This window comes from Vanacampus margaritifer, chromosome 2, assembly GCF_051991255.1.
Source record: "Vanacampus margaritifer isolate UIUO_Vmar chromosome 2, RoL_Vmar_1.0, whole genome shotgun sequence".
In the NCBI taxonomy this organism is placed as follows: domain Eukaryota; kingdom Metazoa; phylum Chordata; class Actinopteri; order Syngnathiformes; family Syngnathidae; genus Vanacampus; species Vanacampus margaritifer.
In genome coordinates this window covers 52,922,766-52,942,310 of record NC_135433.1, presented here as the reverse complement: position 1 = coordinate 52,942,310, position 19,545 = coordinate 52,922,766, and the positions used below count along the sequence as shown (strand labels likewise).

The window sequence follows — 19,545 nt, the reverse complement described above, 5'->3', positions numbered from 1 at the left end:
CACACGCGCTGGCAGCTATTTTGGAACGGTATATTCAAACACTTCATCATAGTTGGTGAATGCATGGGCACCTAGTCACCCATAGAGCATACACACACACACACACACTGTTCCCCCTTACTATAAAACTCCCCTTCTTTACACAGTAGTCGCAGTCCTGCTTGTCTGTCAACTGATCTCGCACCCTCATACAGGTCTGTTTGTCTTCCTCATTGGGTTTGGGATATTCTTCTTTGATAAGTTAATTACATTGAAGAAAAAGTAATTGCTTGGTGTTAACTTATTCATCACCAAGTTAATGTCTTATATTGTGAGTTATTAGTACATTTAATTTTCAGGCAAACACATGTTAGATGTTGCATAGGCTACCTGATTGTGTCATTCATGTAGATGGTATGGTATGTATCATTAAAATATACTATATGATGAAATAACCCACTGATAAAATGCTACGAGACGTTGTTTTGCACAGAATGCATACGATATTTGTCATTTCATTCTTAATAGAAGATGATGAAAGTGCCAATGGCCCTTAAACACTTCCTGAGTAATCCATTCATTCAACGATAGTGTTTGCTAGTTAGCACCTCTTTCTCTTTTGTCCGTGAGCTTTTAAATGTCTGACAGCTACTTGCAGTTAGTGTTTGCAGTAAACAACAACTGTAATATAAGTATATAAATAACTAAATACAAACATTGGGAGAGCTTGTGATTCTTATGGTGAAGCTGAAGATTTCCGGATGTTGAATGTTTACACACCCCTTTTCAAATGCCTGTTTTTGTGATATAAAAAAATGGGACCAAGTTAAATTATTTCACAGCTTTTTCCTCCATGAATTTGACCTATTACCTGTACAACAATGGGAAAAAACTACAGCGGAGACTATACAGTGTTGCAGTGACAGGACATAACCAAGAACTGGAAGTCCTTCTAAAATTGATGAAAAGGCAAGACGAAAACTGCCTGATAATATTGAAGGAGCTGCAGAAATTTCTGCCAAATTCTGGCTGTCCAGTACATGTGACAAGTATTGTTTTCTTCATATTCTTCATCAAGACAAAACCCTTATTTTACAAGAATAATAACAAAGCCTGGCTACATTTTGCAAAAAGGCAGGACAAAACGCATGGGAAAAAATGTGTTTTGGTATGATGAAACCAAGGTTGAACTTTTCAGCTATAATTCCAGAATTGATGTTAGTCACAAACACAACACTGCTCATCACCAGAAGGGGTGCCATACCCCCAGTGAATCATAGCAGGATCACATTTTGGGGCAGTTTTCTTCAACTGAAACTGGGACCATTGCCAAGTAGAGAGAATTATCAAGTTGAAGAGGAACATGACAATTGCCTAAAGCACACATCCACCTCAATAAAAGAATGTCTTCACCAGAAGAAGATTCAAGTTTGGGGATGACCAACCACGGTCCAGACCTGAATCCAATTGTCCAACTGTGGGGTGATTTGAAGAGGGCTGTGCACGGGTGATGGAGCGTTTTACAAAAAGTGGGCAAATATTGCCACACTGATGGACTCCTACCCACTTTGTGTTTTAATAAAAGCCAATGGTGCTGCAACTAATTATCAGTTTGAGGGTGTGCATTTTTATGTAGGTTATTTTGAATTAAATTTAACAGGTTATAGGTCACTTTAAAGGTGGAAAAAACTTCAGATTTTTTATTTTTTAATTTGGTCTCATTTTTAGCTGACATTTCGACAGGGGGGTGTTTTATAAACACTGCACATTGTTTTTCCGCTCCTCACATTCATTTGCTAACAGCACTTCTTGAGCAAGTCCTTCTCCTGGAGTCATTTTCCAGAGAAACAGAAAATAAAGTTCAGAGTTGATACTTTAATCCTCACTGAACAAAGGTGTGTGATATCCATGCGTCTCATGTGATATCACAAATGACATTTCATGCAACCTAACTGTCTAACTAAAAGTTTATCAAGCCTGTGAGGTAGACATGAGAATCACCGTTCTGCCAAGAAATTCTCCGCTGGTGAATAGGTCACATTTTATTATAGCAATACCCAGACACATGCAGTTATGCCAGTTATGCACTGTGAGCAAGAGTAGGATGGCATTTGTGTGACCTTAAGGATTAATCTGTTGACATAGCTCAAGCGTTCGTCCTTTCATGATGTCATCTTTGAAAGTCTTGCAGAAAAAGCCTGCTCGTGTTGCCTCACAATTCCTTTTCAACCACACATTTAAATGCATGCAATACTGCATGGAACCATGACTTGTATACATACTTACCTTTCCTCAGGCAAATTTCTCTGAGGTGCATTTTTTCCCTATAAAACCAATTGTGGGGAACTTATAACACACGTACTGTTGTTGACTAAAATGATCCCACCTAAGACCAGCGCTTTTTGCCTGCTGGATCCCGACGCTTCCTAAATCCCCCGCTTTATTCAGCCTGCCACTCCCTCTCTCCTTTTAGCATTGTACGGGCAGCTTCCCACATTGATGAGTTATGCTGACAGAAGTGCTGAAATCTGCAACAGTCACTCCACCTTCTCTTTGGAATATGCAAACCATTAAGTGTAAATAAGTCAAGTTAGCGGCTTTCAGAAAGGCTGTGACGGAGGGATAAAGAGTGTATTTAAGAGCAAAGTGTGAGCAATGCCGGAAAGAAAGGGACAGAAACTCAACCTCTCTTTGTTTAACCTTTGTCACATTCTCACCTGCTGTTCTTCCATCAGTTCTCCAGCATCCTTTGCCAGGAAGGTGTCAGCACATCCCTTGTGTGCGTCTGCATTGTTTTATGTCACAGCTATGGCAGCTCGGGGAACACAATTTATAGCTATAACTATCTTAGCATGTATTATCTGGCTGTGTATTTAAAGTGATTCATAACCAGGAAAAGGGGACGCTGTGGCCACCTGTGATACGGCGATGAAGGCTCTCACATTCTCACATTAAAGATGTTCTGAAACAAAATATCCAGCAGTACACATTGCGCCAACGGAATGAAGTTTAGTTAGTTTTTGATTGCTGATATGGACCTGCTGGGGTCTTTGGGAAGCTTTTATATCTGGCCAAAAGGGGTCCCAGGATTGACCCTTGAGGGACTCCACGTCATGGCCATGGATAAGGATCATGAGACAGAATTTGATTCATACTATCCCAAAAACCTGAAAGTCAAACAGGGTTAGGAGATTGGATTGTCACACTTTCCGCCCTAAGTCAGCTGGGATCGCTGGGACCCTAGTGAGAAGCAGTACAGATGATGAATGGATGGCTAAATCATTTTTTTAATTGTTATCTTTTTGTTGAAACTCGAGTGCGTCAAGCTCCTGCTTGATTGATGATCTTGTCTTTCTTGCAGCCATGTCTGACATAGAAGAGGAGTACGAGTGAGTATCCATTCACTGAGTCTTTCTGATAAATAATAACAGAAATGTATATACTTGATTTTCTTTCTTTGTTCCTTGTCCAGGGACCAAGCAGAGGAAGGTAAGGTGCAGAGGATCTCTTATAATTGCCAAATCACATAAGAATGAATCTAAAGTATAAAAGTACAGGATGTGTACGATTTCTGTCTTTCCTTGCCAGAGTTAGAGGAGGAGGAGGAACAGTCGCAGCAGCAAGAGGAAGACGAGGAGGAGCAGGAATATGAGCGACAGCATGAGCATGAGGAAGAGGAGGAGGAGGAGCAGGTATACGAGGATGAAACAGGTAATGTCAGAGTTAACTAGTCACTAGAGCACAAGGAAGTAACACTTTTTGTCACTTTCCAGATATATTCCGTGAGATTGCTGAAAAAAAAAAATCTGAATAGGAATTCATACAACTTTCTTTGGGGGGTTTTCTGTCCACGACCCACCCAAAATTGGTACGCGACTCACTTTTGGGTCCCGATCCACCAACTGAGTACCGCTTTTTTAGTCTTCTGGTCATAAAAATGACAAGAAACCATCCAACAGTGCAGTGTTCTTGACATTTCACCATTTGAATGTAAAATAGATTTACTGAATTCACATTAGGTCCACTTGAACATTACATCAGAGGTAGGGAACGCTGGTCCTGGAGAGCCGTAGTCCTATCTCCCTCCCTCGACACAGATGATTCCAATGATCAGTTTATCAGCAAGCTCCGGAGAAGCCTGATAATGATCTTAATTGAATCAGGTGTGTTGTAAGAGGAGACATCTAAAACAGTCAGGACTGCGGCTCTCCAGGACCAGGGTCCCCTACCTCTGCATTACAATTGTGGTCTTAGCCTACATATTTAAGAAGTGTATATACAGTTGTGCAGTCTCATTCACATTTACAATAAGGCTGATGTAGCTCCCTCGGGATGTAGCATGAAGCACGACACGAGGTTTAGCCAAATACAGGGTTTATTCCTTCGCAACCCGTGAGAACTGTGTATAAACCTGGACATAAAGCAAATAATTACAAATTGCACTTACAAACAATAAATAAAAGACAACAATTGTCAAGACAAATAAACAAAAAGGCACACAAACCTTGTGGGCTCACATCCACAAGGGGCTAAATATGCTTCTTAGACTTGCTTGTCTCCTTCTGTCTTGCTTTTTGTCAATAGTTGATTCTTTTGCATTGTTTTAACTTCCATAACGGCTGTAGATGCCAGTAGTGTGGTGGGAAGATGGAAAGAGTACTTTGAAGAGTTGATGAATGAGGAAAATGAGAGAGAACAAAGAGTAGAAGAGGTGACTGTTGTGGACCAGGAAGTAGCAAAGATTAGTAAGGATGAAGAGTGGAAAGGCACTTGGTCCTGATTATATACCTGTGGAGGTATGGAAGTATCTAGGAGAGGTAGCAGTAAAATGTCTGACTGGGTTGTTCAACAGGATCAGGAACAGAAGTGTGCTGGTGCCCATTTTTAAGGACAAGGGAGACGTGCAGAGTTGTGGCAACTACAGAGGAATAAAGCTAATGAGCCACACAATGAAGCTATGGGAAAGAGTAGTTGAAGCTCGACTGAGGGCAGATGTGAACATTTGTGAGCAATGTATGGTTTCATGCCCAAAAAAGAAAGAGTACCACAGATGCAGTATTTGCTTTGAGGATGTACAGAGGAGGTCAGAAGGAGCTGCATTGTGTCTTTGTAGATCTGGAGAAAGCTTATGATAGGGTCCCCAGAGAGGAACTGTGATTTTGTATGAGGAAGTCTGGAGTAGCAGGGAAGTATGTTCAAGTGGTGCAGGACATGTACGAGGACTGTAAGACAGTGGTGAGGTGTGCTGTAGGTGTGGCAAAGGAGTTCAAAGTGGAGGTGGAACTACATCAGGGATCATCTCTGAGCCCCTTCTTGTTCACTATGGCAATTGACAGGATGACAGACAAGGTTAGACAGGAAACTCCATGGACTCCATGTTTGCAGATGACATTGTGGTCTGTAGTGAGAGCAGGGAACAGGTGGAGGAGAAGCTAGAGGCGTGGAGGTTTGCCCTGGAAAGGAGAGGAATGAAGGTTAGTCGTAGCAAAACGGAGTATCTGTGTGTGAATGGGAGGGACCCAAGTGGAAGACTGAGGTTACAGGGTTCTCCAAGAGGTGGAGGAGTTTAAGTATTTAGGGTCAACAGTCCAGAGCAATGGAGAGTGTGGAAAAGAAGTGACGAAGCGTGTGCAGGCAGGCTGGAACGGGTGGAGAAAAGTGTCAGGTGTGATGTGTGATAGAAGAGTTTCAGCTAAAATGAAAGGAAAGGTTTATAAAACTGTGGTGAGACCAGCAATGTTGTTTGGTCTGGAGACGGTGTCACTGAGGAAAAGACAGGAGGCAGAGCTGGAGGTGCCGGAGATGAAGATGCTGAGGTTCTCTTTGGGAGTGACCAGGATGGATAGAATGAGGAATGAGTACATCCGAGGGACAGCACATGTTAGAGGCTTTAGCGATAAAGTAAGAGAGGCCAGACTGAGATGGTTTGGACATGTCTAGAGGAGAGATAGTCAGTCTATTGGCAGAAGGATGCTGAGTTTCCAAATGCTAGGCAGAAGGTCTAGAGGAAGACCAAAGAGGAGGTTTATGGATGTAGTAAAAGAGGACATGAAGGTAATTGGTGTGGGAGCAGAGGATGCAGAGGACAGGGTTAGATGGAGGCAACTGATTTGCTGTGGCGACCCCTGAAGGGAAAAACCGAAAGGAAAAGAAGAAGAACGGCTGTGCAGAGCTCATGAAGTTGTCTGTCTGCGTGCGCGTTGGTGAATGCACCTGTTAATTATGGAAGACCAAAACTGCCAAAATTCTAAATAAATAAATGATAGGGAATGTAATAAGAGACTGTACCAGCTGATATTTCCATTTTTTTTTGCATTGTTAATCTTGTGCATCTTTTATCACTCACCACTACCTGTATACTGATAATACCCCCCATCTTTTCAACAGAGGAGGAACGTCCCAAACCAAAGTAGGTCTCCTTTTTGATTTTTCTTTTTTGCTCTGTTTTGCTGACACATGAGAATTGCACAAAATGTATTGCATTTGCATGTTTGGCTTTTGATTGTGGTAGGGAGCTAATTGTTCCAATGTTGCCAGTGTAACCCAGTATCATCTGTTGTAGTCATTTTTAAAACGGTCTTCTTAGTGACCTTTTACACTGCATCAGGTTTGAAAAGAGAAAGAGAGAGAAAATAAGTCTTTTGAGCTTATGTAAAGGGTGACTTGGTTTTCTGGTGTTGGCCAAGTCCTTCTGGTGTCAATTTTTTCCCCAAGACATTTTATTTCTTACTGCTTCTTCAGTCTTTGTTTTTTCTCCTTTCCTTTAGACCACCGGTGCCTCAAATTGCTCCACCAAAAATTCCTGAAGGAGATAGAGTGGATTTTGACGTAAGACGACTTTATCAAACTTTTATTTTGCATCTTGTTCTATTATTATTAAGACTGGAAAGAGGAAGTCATAAACAAGTGCAAAAGCCCAAATCATCTTAAAATGTTAACTGCAACCCAACTAGAACCTCTAGTAAGTAACTCCAAGGCCATTTGTCCACCAGGATATCCACAGAAAGCGAATGGAAAAGGACATGCTGGAGCTGCACACGCTGATCGACGTCCACTTTGAACAAAGGAAGAAGGATGAGGAGGAGCTGATTGGCCTCAAGGAACGCATTGTAAGTTACACTATATATAACTTCTTTTTTTTTTTGAGAACCTGACGAAACGCTGCAGTAAAACCACATTCTGTCATTATGTTCCATTCATATCCCCCTCAAATAGTGGGTGTGCAGTTGTAATTCATTTTGGGAAACCCTATTTGTTTATGTGTAGTATATACAGCATGTTATTTGTCAGGGTTACAGTTTCAATAAAAAATAATTATTATTACTGTAATGGAAAAAGAGACATACATTTGAACAGGGTTTTTTTCCCGTCTCCTCCATCAGGAACATCGTCGGTCAGAGCGTGCAGAAATCCAAAGAGTCCGAGCAGAGAAGGAGAAGGACAGACAGAACAGGATTGCGGTAAAAAAAAAAACAACAACACAAATATGCGTCCATACAAACAATAATGTCATAAACAGGATACTCTTTCCTGTATCTTGACACTAATTGTTTATTTTTTTTTGGGGGGGGGGGGGGGGGGGGGGGTTCTGGTGTTTCTGGATCAAAACAGACTCAAATTGGACCAAAACCTGTTCCAAGTGCTTAAACTTCAATTCCCAGGATAGCACCTGCCAATCCAATACTTGTAATCAGTAGCAATACAACATGACAACCATTATATCCCTTTTTATCTGACAGGAGGAGCGTCAGAGGAAAGAGGACGAGGAAGCCAAGAAAAAGGCTGATGATGACGCCAAGAAGAAGAAAGTGCTCTCTGGCATTGGGGCCAACTTTGGAGGCTTCCTGGCCAAGGTCTTGTTATTGCCAGTGATGGGAAGGAAATAAGGATACAGCATAGACATTGACTGACCGAAGGTGTGTGCGTGTCTGTCCTAGGCTGAGTCGAGGAAGGGCAAGCGTATGACCGGCAAAGAGGTCAAGAAGAAGACCCTGACCGACAGGCGTCAACCGCTTGGCATCGACAGTATGAGAGAGGACTCCCTCAGGTAATTCACGTGACTTTTATTGGTCATTTGGAAACTTGCGACTCTGCGGGTTCACAAGTATGCGTGTGTCCATTGTGCTATTAAATTATATTTCGTTATAATGATAATGAAAGAAACACATTTATTATCAAATACTGTATTAATGTAAGTCAGTACTAAATGAATCATGGGAGATCCACCCAGGTGTCCGTTAACAAGGGATTATGGTGTGAAACATTCCTTCTGAAACTTAAAACCCTTTTTTTCCCTTCATGTTTCAGGCAAAGAGCCCAGGAGTTGTGGAACTGGATCTACCAGCTGGAGTCTGAAAAATTTGACTATATGGAGCATATGAAGCACCAGAAATACGAGGTAAGCAGGTCAATGAAGAAATCTGAAATGTATTATTACATTGTTGTCATGTATTGTCATCTATGGACCTCAATGATGGCTTATTGTCAACAGAAATTTAACTCTATTTTATTTGAAACCTAAAAATAAGTTTGAAAGTTTTTTTTCACAATTTAACACTGCTCCATCCTTTGGTCCATACAACAAAGCATGACCAATGGTGAAGACTAATAGAGTCTTGTTGTCCAAAAAGGTCATCATTTGTTTTGATTATAACCTTATTTGCTATATCCAGATTATTGTGCTGCTCAACAGAATCCAACACGCACAGAAATTGTGAGTACTATTGACTTTTTGGGTTTTTGCACAATTAAGTTAAGTCGGGGCATTTTTCAGATCCCTTTCTACGTCAAACTTTCCTCTGTGTGTTACAGTAAAAAGGGGCATGGCAAAGGGAAGGTGGGTGGCCGCTGGAAGTAAAAGTGCAAAAGGAAGAACCATAAATCCATACTAAAAGTATTAACATCGTGGAGAGGAGAAGAGCAAGAGCAGGAATCTTCAATATGTAGTAGAAAAATGGCTTCTCTGAACGTGAGACTGATTGTTTGTTGATAATGTATTATAATAAAACAACATGCTCTCTGTTTTGTTTGTTTGTTTGTTTATTTTTTACCTCCATAAAACAGGTTTTGTTTTCAAGTTGTCTATTTATATAGCACCAGGTCACAAGTTCATATATTAACAAATGACACTTTACACATTGACAAGGTGAATAACAACAATCTTCATTTAGTTATTTAGTTAGTTAGTTAGTTACACTCTTTCAACCGCTGCCTCAAAAGTGACCTAAATTGCGTGAAATAGCTAATCAAGTGATGGATCCAAATATTGTCCGACCCATAGCTGGGCCATTTAAACCCAGCGCCTTGACTTAAAGATTTGAGCGAGCATGTTAAGTCAAGATTTTCTTCCAATAGGGGGTATAAACTACCACCCGTACTGATGAGTTAAATCTATTAAGAAAATGATAACCGTGTTATTAGTTTTTGGTACTACCCAGATAGCAAAATGTGGTTGAATCCATGTTGAAACATAGTTCAGCTTAAGTATTGAATCTACGTTGAGATCTAAAGTTTAAATTATACAGAAAGCGCAAGGTTGATAAAATATTGAGTCAATGTTTGCTTTTCAACCATAAATCACCATAACCATAACATTCTAAAATATGTGTCCTTAACTCCCCACAGGTTTTGAGTTATTAAGCATTGAAGTATGAATTAGGGTTAGTCCTAAAGAGTGAGAACTTTGCATGGGAGTGTCACACAGAAATGATACAAATATCCACTTTTGTCTTGGCGATCTCAACATCATACTAAATGATAGTCTTTAGGGTGGATATTTTTTAAGTTAGAGCCCTGAAAGAAGAAGTTAAGTTTAATGCAACAGGATGAACACCAGCATGTTCAGGGCAAAAAAAAAAAAAAAAAGTTTAGAAAAAGTGTCTTTAAAAGAAAAAAAACTATATAAATATAAAATACATTTTATATATATATATATATATATATATATATATATATATATATATATATAAATAAAGAGAGAGAGAGAGAGAGAGAGAGAGAGACAGACAGTGATTGAAAATTATGTCTCTTTCGGAAAGATCACAACTTAGAAGTTGACAGGGGGCCAAGTTTAATGGATTCAGTGTCCTTCAAACATTCAGAAATACTCTTACTCAAAAGAGAAGATTTTAAAGAAAATAATATTTTAATTCTTTTTAAGGACTGTCAAGTTCATTGGATTCAGCGTCGCTCAAATAACAAGAAATTGTCCTGCTTGAAACAAAAGGAATTGCAATCATGTAAAATTGCAATTATGCAATATATATATGTATGATTGTGCAATAATTATAGCAGGCCTGTCCACAGAATAACACATCACAGAAAGCCAAACATGGATTCAACGTTAATTAAACATTGACCTTTCAAACGTTTCAATTCAACCAAAATACAATGTAGATGCAATGTCATCTTTTAAACACAAACTTCAATGTTGACATAATGTTGTTGAATCAATGCTGATAGACCGATCAATCTTCAACCGTAACCAAAAATCAATCTTCTTAACCCTAATTTAATGTTGATTTAACATATTTTGCTATCTGGGTAGCAATAAGAGGCTGGAAAAGTCAATTGCACTTGTAAAAAAAAAAAAACAGCTGGAACCAGACCAGTTACCACTAATGAGGTCCATTGGAAACTTGATTGAAGTATAAAAAGAGCTTCTGGGAGTGGCAGTGTCTCTCAGAAGCCAAGATGGGTAGAGAATCACCAATTCCTCCAATGTTGCGCAGAAAGATAGTGGAGAAATATCAGAAAGGTGTTTTCCAGCGAAAAATTGCAAAAAGGTTGAAGTAATCATCATCTACAGTGCATAACATCATCCAAAAATTCAGATAATCTAGAACAATCTCTGTGTGTAAGGCTCAAGGCCGAAAAATCCTACTGGATGCCCATGATCTTCGGGCCCTTAAACGGCACTGCACCGCAAACAGGAATGCGCACTGTAAGGGAAATCACAGAAAGGGCTCAGCAATACTTCTAAACCACATTGTGGGTGAACACAATCCACCGTGACAGCCGTCGTTTCCAGATGAAACTCGACAGTACAAAGAAGAAGCCATTTCTAAAGCAGACCAAGAAGCGCAGATGTTTCTCTGGGCCAGGGGTTATTTAAAATGTAGTTTGGCAAAGTGGAAACCGGTTTTGTGGTCAGACGAATCACGATTGGAAGTTCTTTGTGGAAAGCCATATCATACTGACTAAAGAGGACAAGGACAACCCAAGTTGTTATCAGCACTCAGTTTATAAGCCTGCATCTGTGATGATGTAGGGTTGCATGAGTGCGTGTGGCATGGGCAGCTTCCACATCTGGAAAGGCATCGTCATTGCAGAAAGGTATATTCAGATTGGAGTAACTCCAAAATGTGCCCACATTTTTCTTCTTCTTTTTTTTTCAATGCTCATTTTTTCACCTTTGCTGCATGTAATCATTATGTCGCAATGCCCGCTATCGCTCTCTTGTCTCTTCCTTTTTACTTAGTGCGGACACATAGAGGCCACCACACAACCTGACCAATCACATGCAGAAGAAAAAGATGAGGAGGAACGACAAATCTGCTCCCAATCAGGAGCTGTCCCTGTCTTGCACTGCAAAGAGCTGGCTCGATGAAGTGGTTCCCTTGCGACAGATACATCAATTAGTTGGGTAGATATTTTGTGGAGGGGTCGTAATGGGTCATGAAAATACCTAATACGTACATTTCAGTCATGTATCTCAACATTTACTGTATTTAATGGTGAGTTTACACTGGGTGCTAATGGGGCAATGAACCAACAGATCCAGCAGATGGTGCTGAGGTGAAACAGAAAATTAAACTCAACCTTTATGACTGACTGAACAGGCAATATTTTAAGGGTGTATTCAGACCTGCACCGTTTGGTCCGCTTTAAACGGACCAGAGTTCGTTTCCCACGCTCATCCGGACCTTTTATGCAGGTCTGAATACATCGCAAATATCTTGCATCTAATAACGCTACAAATATGCAGAGGCATATGCAGCACGTTGGAATTTCATGTTTTTCTCTATTTCCGGGATTGGTTATGCGTTTATGCGTAATTTTTGTCCTATGGGAGCACAGATCATCACGCGGGTCGACGTGATTACGCAATATAGTCCACTTGCAAAAAGCACAGTGTGAATATGAACCGCACCAAACGTAAAATTCTTAAAAGTAAAAAATAAATAAAATTTAAAAAAGTAAAAAGAAATACAATATGTACAATAAGAATGTACAATACAAGAAACAGTGTGAAGTCAAACACAATCTGTTCTCTAATACTCACTTTCAATTGTTCAAAAGAAAACTTAAATTTCCAGCTCCAGGGTCACACCGTCACCGTACAATTATTATTGTGTATCTATCCATGTTGTAGTATATATACTAAAGCATATTAGTTGTAGTTAAACAGGCTTGTCAATATCCTCCCTATCCATACTGTGCCAACACCCTCTTTAATTCCCATCTCACATGTTTGACTGACTGCGTGAGACAAGGACTAAAGAGGGCATTCTGCTAATCCAGCCCCCCCCCCCCCCCCCACACACACACACATACACACGTGTGCACAGATAAGTACACACTCCAATAAAACATTTGTCAATTTAAATGTGTTCAACATCAGTACAGATGACTCAAATAAAGGAACAATATAATCATATGAGTGGTTTGATTATACACGGAAAATAAACAGTAAAGGAACGCTTATGAGGGTTTATCCCATTTTGAGGTATAATAGTTTATTATTCAAGCAGATTTTCCAGAGAAGGGTGTGTGCATGTGTACGAGCTAGAGCGTAAATCCACAGAACCATCTGTCACTGAATGTGTCCGAAATATTCAATTTATTAATGTTGTATTTGCATATATACCATATTATACAACCACTTTTTCATACACAAAGAAGCGAAAGAGGAATTCATTAAAAAAAGAAGAAGTTATCAAACATTTAGAGGGAGGGTAAACATGGGAAAGTCATAATACAACCTCAAAAGTGAGGATATCATCTTGCACCAACGCAGTTTTGCCTCACGTATTTTTAAGGAGTGCATTCAATACTCATAACACCTCTGTATTTTAAATGGTAAAGTTTCCTATAATTAAACTGATATTTCTGCTTTTATTTTATTTTATTTTTTTTACACAAGACTACTATATCAAAACGTACTTCACAATACTAAATTTATGTTCGGTAAGATATTCCTGCCCTGAGACAAACAGAACATAATTACACAAAATTAGATGTGCAGCTCTGAAATAAGGAGAATACTGAGAAAAGTTGTCAGTGTGAACTATTGTAAAGTACGCATGAAGTTTTTTGCACACTAAAATGTGACTTAGTAGAGTTGCCCTGTCTCATTTAAACAGGTGGATTTTACTGATAATGATAATCTGTTAAATAAGGTGGCTTGCAACAGTATTCTTACGCTTAAAAATGTTCCACATTTTGTCACGTTCAACCACAAACAAATGATCTATGATAAGACCTGTTTGTCAAATTAAATCCCGGTAAAATACCTTCGTCTGTGGCTGTAACGTGACAAAATGTGTTCAATGGGTATGAATACTTTTGCAAGCCTGTAGATGAATGAGTCAGGGCCCTATTTTCGTAAACAAGGTAAATCGACGGCGCAACTGTGCACCACATGTGGCTTAGACCACTGGTGGTAACATCTGCGGTGTGTAATTGCAGCGACCCATGTGTAAGTGGAGTATTGTCACTGCCCTAGCCATGTTGTGCTAACAAACAATATGAGCAACAATATTGAATGAGTTGTTGATAATCGCTGGTGATTTAAATATGTCAGCAAAGCTCGGAATGTGTGTTGATCCAATTCCCCAAAATTGCGTTAGACCAGACCTTGTGCCAGTATTTAGACCTGGTCTAAGCAGGCGTAAATTTAGATCAACGTTTTGCCACCAAATGGTCACTCTGCCAAACACATCTTCAAGGACATTTCCTGAACACCCAACTTGGCGCAGAATGGTTTGCCACATTGGAAAACACACAAAATCCCGATCTGCCGGCATTTGCATCCCACAATAGATGCGCTGTCTACGAAAATAGAGCCCATGTCCAGTCTGTATAGTGTATAGTAAGATGTTTTGTTTTTAGTTAGTTTGCTTAGCGGATGGGAGCCTTTAGAGCAGCATCGACCTCCTCCTCTGTTTGCAGGACGTGCCACTGAGCCACCGGACGTCGTGGATTGGCCAACATGTCGGACCAGTGGCGCAGTCCGACGCCCGAGGCGCCGTAACCGATCCAGCACTTGCCGATGGGGTCGTTACTTCCCAGTTTGTCGTAGTCGTAAACTGTGATGATCACCTGCACTTTCTGTGGGGTTGAAGACAAAAAAAACGTTGTGTGACAATGTTTAAAAAATACCCTGCGTTATGTAACACACACATTACATTTGTGATTTAGTGTTGTGCGCAATACTGTACACAGTGTAACCTTGATTGAACAGACCCTGAACCCACTAATGCCGGAGTAAATGCACAAAAAATAGTGTCTAGCTCGCTCAAAACGGCCCTTCTGAACTACAGTAGCTGTTTAGGTCTGTTAGTTCCAGAATTGTTCGCAATTTGCTCTCATCATGACTTACAGTAGACTAGATGAGGCTAAAAGGAATGTTGTGGTCATGTTGGCAGTGGTGATGTTCCCATCAAAGATAATGGAACTCATGGACATTAGCAAAGTACATAAGCTTAGCATCACCGTAAGCACAGAGCCCAAATCTGCCCTGTCTACATAGTCATATGGCTTCTTTTTTTTTTTTTAACATTTGTCAATTATTCAGGCACTAGTCGTGAACACATCTCTCGAACATGCTATTTTTGGTACAGTACGCTGTTATTGTTTTGGGGGTTTTAAATCTATGATGGCATGTGCTAACATCTTGAGCCCATAAATGTGACAAGCACCAACAAGGTAAGTTTGGATAAACTTTTCAAACAGTTTCAAGCAATTTAAAAATATATTTTTTTACAATAATTACCTACTGTACTGTGAAAAAAGTACAAAACAATAATTTTGTACTTTATTGTGGGTTTTTAGGCAATGAAAAAAAGTACTTCGATTTAACGGACAATGGGCTCTAACCGATGACCCTTTCCCATCATCTGTCCAAAATATCTTGCTATGGTGACGATTGTGACGACTTGAGATTTGGGGGGAATTAAGGGTCTACATCTACAACACCAGTGAGTGATACATAAATTGATTAATCAGTGGTGGTTGTTACTTCTTTAGGCTGTCTCCGCAAAAGATTTTCAATTGAAATATCAATTATTGGTACATTAAATTGTTTTGTTTAATGTTCGCCCGGCAACCAGAGGTCCCCGGAATATGTACTGTATGTAAATTAGGCTGACAATGTAGAAGTGCATGACACTTAAGTGTTAGTATTAACCAGTAACTAATAACTATCCAAAACCAATGATTATATTAGATTGGAACAGGGGCCACCAACATGGTGCCCCTAGGACCTCATGAGTAGCCCACTGGCTAGGATTGTAGTATAATTTCAAAATAAAAGCTAGCAGAGGAGTTATAGAAATAAAGAGTTGCATATGCATATTGACATTAACCAATTCTTACCGTGTTAATGCATTGTTGATAATCATTGCTGACAATGATTTGTTATTTCAGAAGTGTATGTCAAAGTGGTTAATTAATCAGTACCCAGGAAGTTTCAAAAAGGTTGGTGACCCACCTGGATCTGGGAAAAGGGGATCTCAAAGCTGAAGCTCTCGTTGAAGTATGGATTCAGAGTGTTTTGTTTCACTGTTGTCTTCTTCTTCTTCAGGCGCTTTCCGTTGTGCTGAAGAACCACTTTAACAAACGGATCTGTGAAAGTAGAAATTTGTGATGCTGTTCATTTACATCAAGACTACTTTGTGGCTGTAATGTTTTTAAGTTTTTTCCTTTCAAAATTTTCTTCAGAATAACAATAAAGTAATAATACCTTGCACAGATTGAAAATGGTGATGGTAATTCGGTTCAATTGAAAAACATTTCCATTGAGCAGGTGCGGTTGCATTAATGAATGGAGTAACTACACGTATGGTGGGTGAAAAATTTTTTATCTTGGAAATTATATATCCGTTCACCATTTTCTACACCATTTATCCTGTTCAGGGTCATGGGAAACCTAGAGACAGACAACCATTCACACTCATGGCTTCATCCAGTGTGTGTGTGTGTGTGTGTGTGTGTGCGTGTGTGTGTGTGTGTGTGTGTGTGTGTGTGTGTGTGTGCGTGCGTGTGTGTGTGTATGTGTGCGTGTGTGTGTGCGTGTGTGTGTGTGTGTGTGTGTGTGTGTGTGTGTGCGCGCGTGCTCACCAGACAGTCCTCCAACATCCATTTTTTTCAAGTTCTTGGCTTCCATGATGTTAACGGTTAGCTTGCCAGCCGTGGGGACGTAGCGAAGGGAAATACAGATGTCTCCAAGCTTCTCTTGCTTTATGTTAAAAAAATAAACAAATGTGTATTAGTCATTTAAAAACGTTTATCATTAGGTTGTGGTTGTTTTAACCTTTACATCGATTTGATTTTGCATGCATCCATCTGAGTAAAATTTATTATTAGAGTGTCTGATGACAATCATGAATGATAATGTAAATAATGTTTGAGAGAAAACGGAAAGTTCATTTTTATTTACTATATTGCAGGTACTTAATTTTGAAAGTTCAGAACGGGTCAAAATTAAGTGTTAAACATAAACAATCAAACACCTCCTCCTTCTCTCCTCCAATCAGATCCTTCCATTCGTGTATCGGCTGTCCGAGATCCACGGTGTTCATGGGAATCTTGATCTCGCCAATGACGTCATGTTTGCCGAAGCGGTCAAAATCGAAAACCTGGAGCACCAGCGTCTGACCGCCCAACTCTGAGTAGGGTATCTGAAGACCGAGTTTTCAAAAGTACGTCAACAACATGAAGGGTTGGTTATTTTTGAACAACAAGACACACCTTGAAGATGAAGGTCTCATTAAAAACAGGACAGAGGTTCTTGCGCTGGACTTTGGTCTCAAACTTTTTCTTCTTGTCTGGCAGCATGTAGACTTTAACGTAGGGGTCTGAAGTCCCGCCCATGTCCATGGCTGCCAGGTCCTGAGCCTGCAGGATGCCTACTATCAACTACACGCAACGATGGGAGAAACAACAATGTTAGTGTTACAGACGGGATGTGTGTGCAGGTGCGATGTGTGTATGCCACCTGATTATCAGTGAAGTTATAGTCCAACGTGTACTCCAGTTTGCCAAAGTTCTCTTTCTCCTCCTCTTCTTTCCCATTCTCTCCTTCCTAGAAGAAACGTATGAAAACATTCTATCTATGGGATGGGCAGCTTTTGTGGTCTGTCTTCCCTCAGCCCCCCTTGACTACTTATTAGCATTTTGCTTCATCAACATCTCATGTTGCTATCAGACACACAATATAGAAGTCACAACAACAATTGCATGGCTGAGTGTTGTGCCTTTTAAGGGATGTGGCCTATAGTGAGTGATGTCGATTATCACGATTAAGGCGATTATGCTGCATTCGAGGATGGTCGGAAGTCGGACTTTTCCAAGTTTAAACCAGGAAGTGTGTACGGGAACGCCCTCTTGAACTCGGAAATTCTACACTACAAGTGATGTCACACTACAACACCCCCCACCCCTTTGCAAACACAGACCGTGAATGGCAAAACACAATTTACTATTTGTAAATATTCCACATAACTTCACATAACACAACGTACGTGACAGTATGCCGCTATCTCCCTGCATGAAATTATACGGTGAACTACTGAATTCTATGGCATGCTTATGAAATAAGATTTTAAAAAACAATAAATTAAGCAAAATTGTGAGAAGGCAAGTTTGCTGGAGGTCAAAATGACTTTTGAGGACGAAAATAAAAAAATATTTATCATTATCTGCCATTTTGGTTGTTTACTTTCGCCTCGAACGTTTAAAAAAATATATATATACTGTATATATATATATGCTTTTATTAACACAATTCAACACAACTTTGCATTCTAGAACATACAAACATGTTTTGCAAAAATCCCTGACAACATTTTTGTTAATTTTAAAGATGGTACAATACAAGCAAAAAATTATAAAATAGACATTTCACAAGAAAACAGGTCAACAATCTTTAGATATTACACAAATGAAGCATCATAGGAGAAAAACATCCAAGAAATTGGACAATTTACTGCTTTTCTTATTGTTGATTAATTTTATAGTTTTGAAAATGGATTTCAATTCCAGAAGGAAGCCTCGAACGCTTCCAGGTTCTGACCAGGGTTATTATAGTTTTTTTTAAGTGTGTATTACTTGTGCGCAATATTTAAAAAGCACCATGGGAGCAACGTCATCTGAAGGTGCTTTTCTATTGGCTGCTGCTAGATGATGTCACTTTTGTGTGACACACTTTCAAATGTCCTTGTTCCGGTTAATATCAAAATAAATCATCCCCAAAGGCTCATGCATTAAACTGATTACCAAAGACTAAAACAAAGGATATTTTTGCTATAATTATAGTTAGTTTTAGTTAGTTCTGTAAACATAAAATGATCATGGCAAGGGCCTCTCGGTTATGAGAAAAACACGAGATTACTGAGTTGCTTATATTTATTTAATGAAAAACATTTTTGTTGTTCTTGTTCCGGAGAAAATGTGTACATGTACATTGAAAATAAAGAAAATGAAGCACAAACGATTAATACTGAACCGTACTGTACTGTAGTGCTACAGTTTCATAGGTAATGTTTACAAACAGAACCTTAGCGCAGAATCATCTATGGATTACACAAGAATAATAGTTCAAGCGGGTCATGAAGGGGAAGACAACTTTTCTCACCTTCTTTTCGTCTCCATCCTCTCCTTCTGTGTCTTTCTTCTTGCGTCCTCTCCCAGCCTTCCTTTCTCTGACCTTCTTGGGCTTCTTGCCCTTGTTGAAGCATTTCTTGTAGATACAGAATCCCATACAGGCAATGAGGGCGAGGACCACCACCACAATGGCACCCACTGCCCACATGGGCACTTGAAAAGGAAGGAAGCAAGGTTATGTGCAATACACAGGTGACGTGGTGGATAGTCCCAGACTGAGGGTCATTGGGTGTTTTAGCTGTCAAATGGAAATCTTAGTCAACTTTTTTGTCTTTCCTATTAAGACAACTGAATGGCTGGTGATGTTAATAGTAATAGTTAATATGTAGAATATTACAATGTCAATGGCTAAGGGCTAAGGGCTCAGGTAACATCACAACCATCACAGCTCACCTGTCTTTTGCTTTCGGTCATGTGATGTTCGCAAATTAAGCCATTAGACACTGTGATATTATTTTCAGCAGACAGCTAGTGGCAAAATGCCCCCCTTCCCCCCCAGATGGATACGATTTTGCTGCTCAATTCATATTCCACAAACGCAATATGGATCAGAATACCGTGTTTAGACTAGAGGGGACGCATAGATCATACTAAAGAACATGTTTGGCTTGATATTGTCATAATTAATTCTGTCATTGTTTTGTTTGTTTGCCCTAAACTATCACCAGAAAAATCTTCAAA

At 39.7% G+C, this 19,545-nt stretch overlaps 2 protein-coding genes across 4 annotated transcripts in view; one reads left to right on the top strand and one right to left on the bottom strand.

Annotated features, from left to right (window-relative positions):
* The first annotated feature begins 97 nt into the window (after window positions 1-97).
* tnnt1 (troponin T type 1 (skeletal, slow)) lies at window positions 98-9,000 on the top strand. Of its 2 annotated transcripts, XM_077557550.1 has the most exons (13): window positions 98-194; window positions 3,341-3,368; window positions 3,452-3,468; window positions 3,568-3,690; window positions 6,367-6,388; window positions 6,747-6,807; window positions 6,972-7,088; window positions 7,362-7,439; window positions 7,719-7,832; window positions 7,917-8,026; window positions 8,287-8,377; window positions 8,652-8,692; window positions 8,791-9,000. In XM_077557550.1, exons 2-13 carry the CDS (start codon window positions 3,343-3,345, stop codon window positions 8,834-8,836), a joined length of 846 nt encoding a protein of 281 aa, XP_077413676.1. In that variant the 5' UTR covers window positions 98-194; window positions 3,341-3,342; the 3' UTR covers window positions 8,837-9,000. The 2 variants fall into 2 exon arrangements, with proteins under 2 accessions (XP_077413676.1, XP_077413677.1); XM_077557551.1 differs by lacking the exons at window positions 98-194; window positions 3,341-3,368; window positions 3,452-3,468; window positions 3,568-3,690 and adding an exon at window positions 3,774-3,847.
* Window positions 9,001-12,801: 3,801 nt separating this feature from the next.
* Window positions 12,802-19,545, bottom strand: part of syt5a (synaptotagmin Va) — a 10,164-nt gene continuing 3,420 nt past the window's right edge. For both annotated transcript variants that reach the window (XM_077559317.1, XM_077559318.1), the window contains 7 exons: window positions 18,836-19,017; window positions 17,198-17,284; window positions 16,951-17,118; window positions 16,713-16,880; window positions 16,321-16,438; window positions 15,692-15,825; window positions 12,802-14,310 (listed from right to left, as the gene is read on the bottom strand). In XM_077559317.1, coding sequence (XP_077415443.1) covers window positions 14,101-14,310; window positions 15,692-15,825; window positions 16,321-16,438; window positions 16,713-16,880; window positions 16,951-17,118; window positions 17,198-17,284; window positions 18,836-19,017 — 1,067 coding nt within the window. In that variant the 3' untranslated portion in view covers window positions 12,802-14,100. The remainder of the gene's footprint in view (window positions 14,311-15,691; window positions 15,826-16,320; window positions 16,439-16,712; window positions 16,881-16,950; window positions 17,119-17,197; window positions 17,285-18,835; window positions 19,018-19,545) is intronic.

Coding starts and splice junctions, on each gene's coding strand:
- tnnt1 (XM_077557550.1), top strand. CDS start 3,343: ATGTCTGACATAGAAGAGGAGTACGA. Junction 6,808..6,971: donor GAGATAGAGTGGATTTTGAC/GTAAGACGACTT, acceptor TTTGTCCACCAG/GATATCCACAGAAAGCGAAT. Junction 8,693..8,790: donor ATCCAACACGCACAGAAATT/GTGAGTACTATT, acceptor TGTGTGTTACAG/TAAAAAGGGGCATGGCAAAG.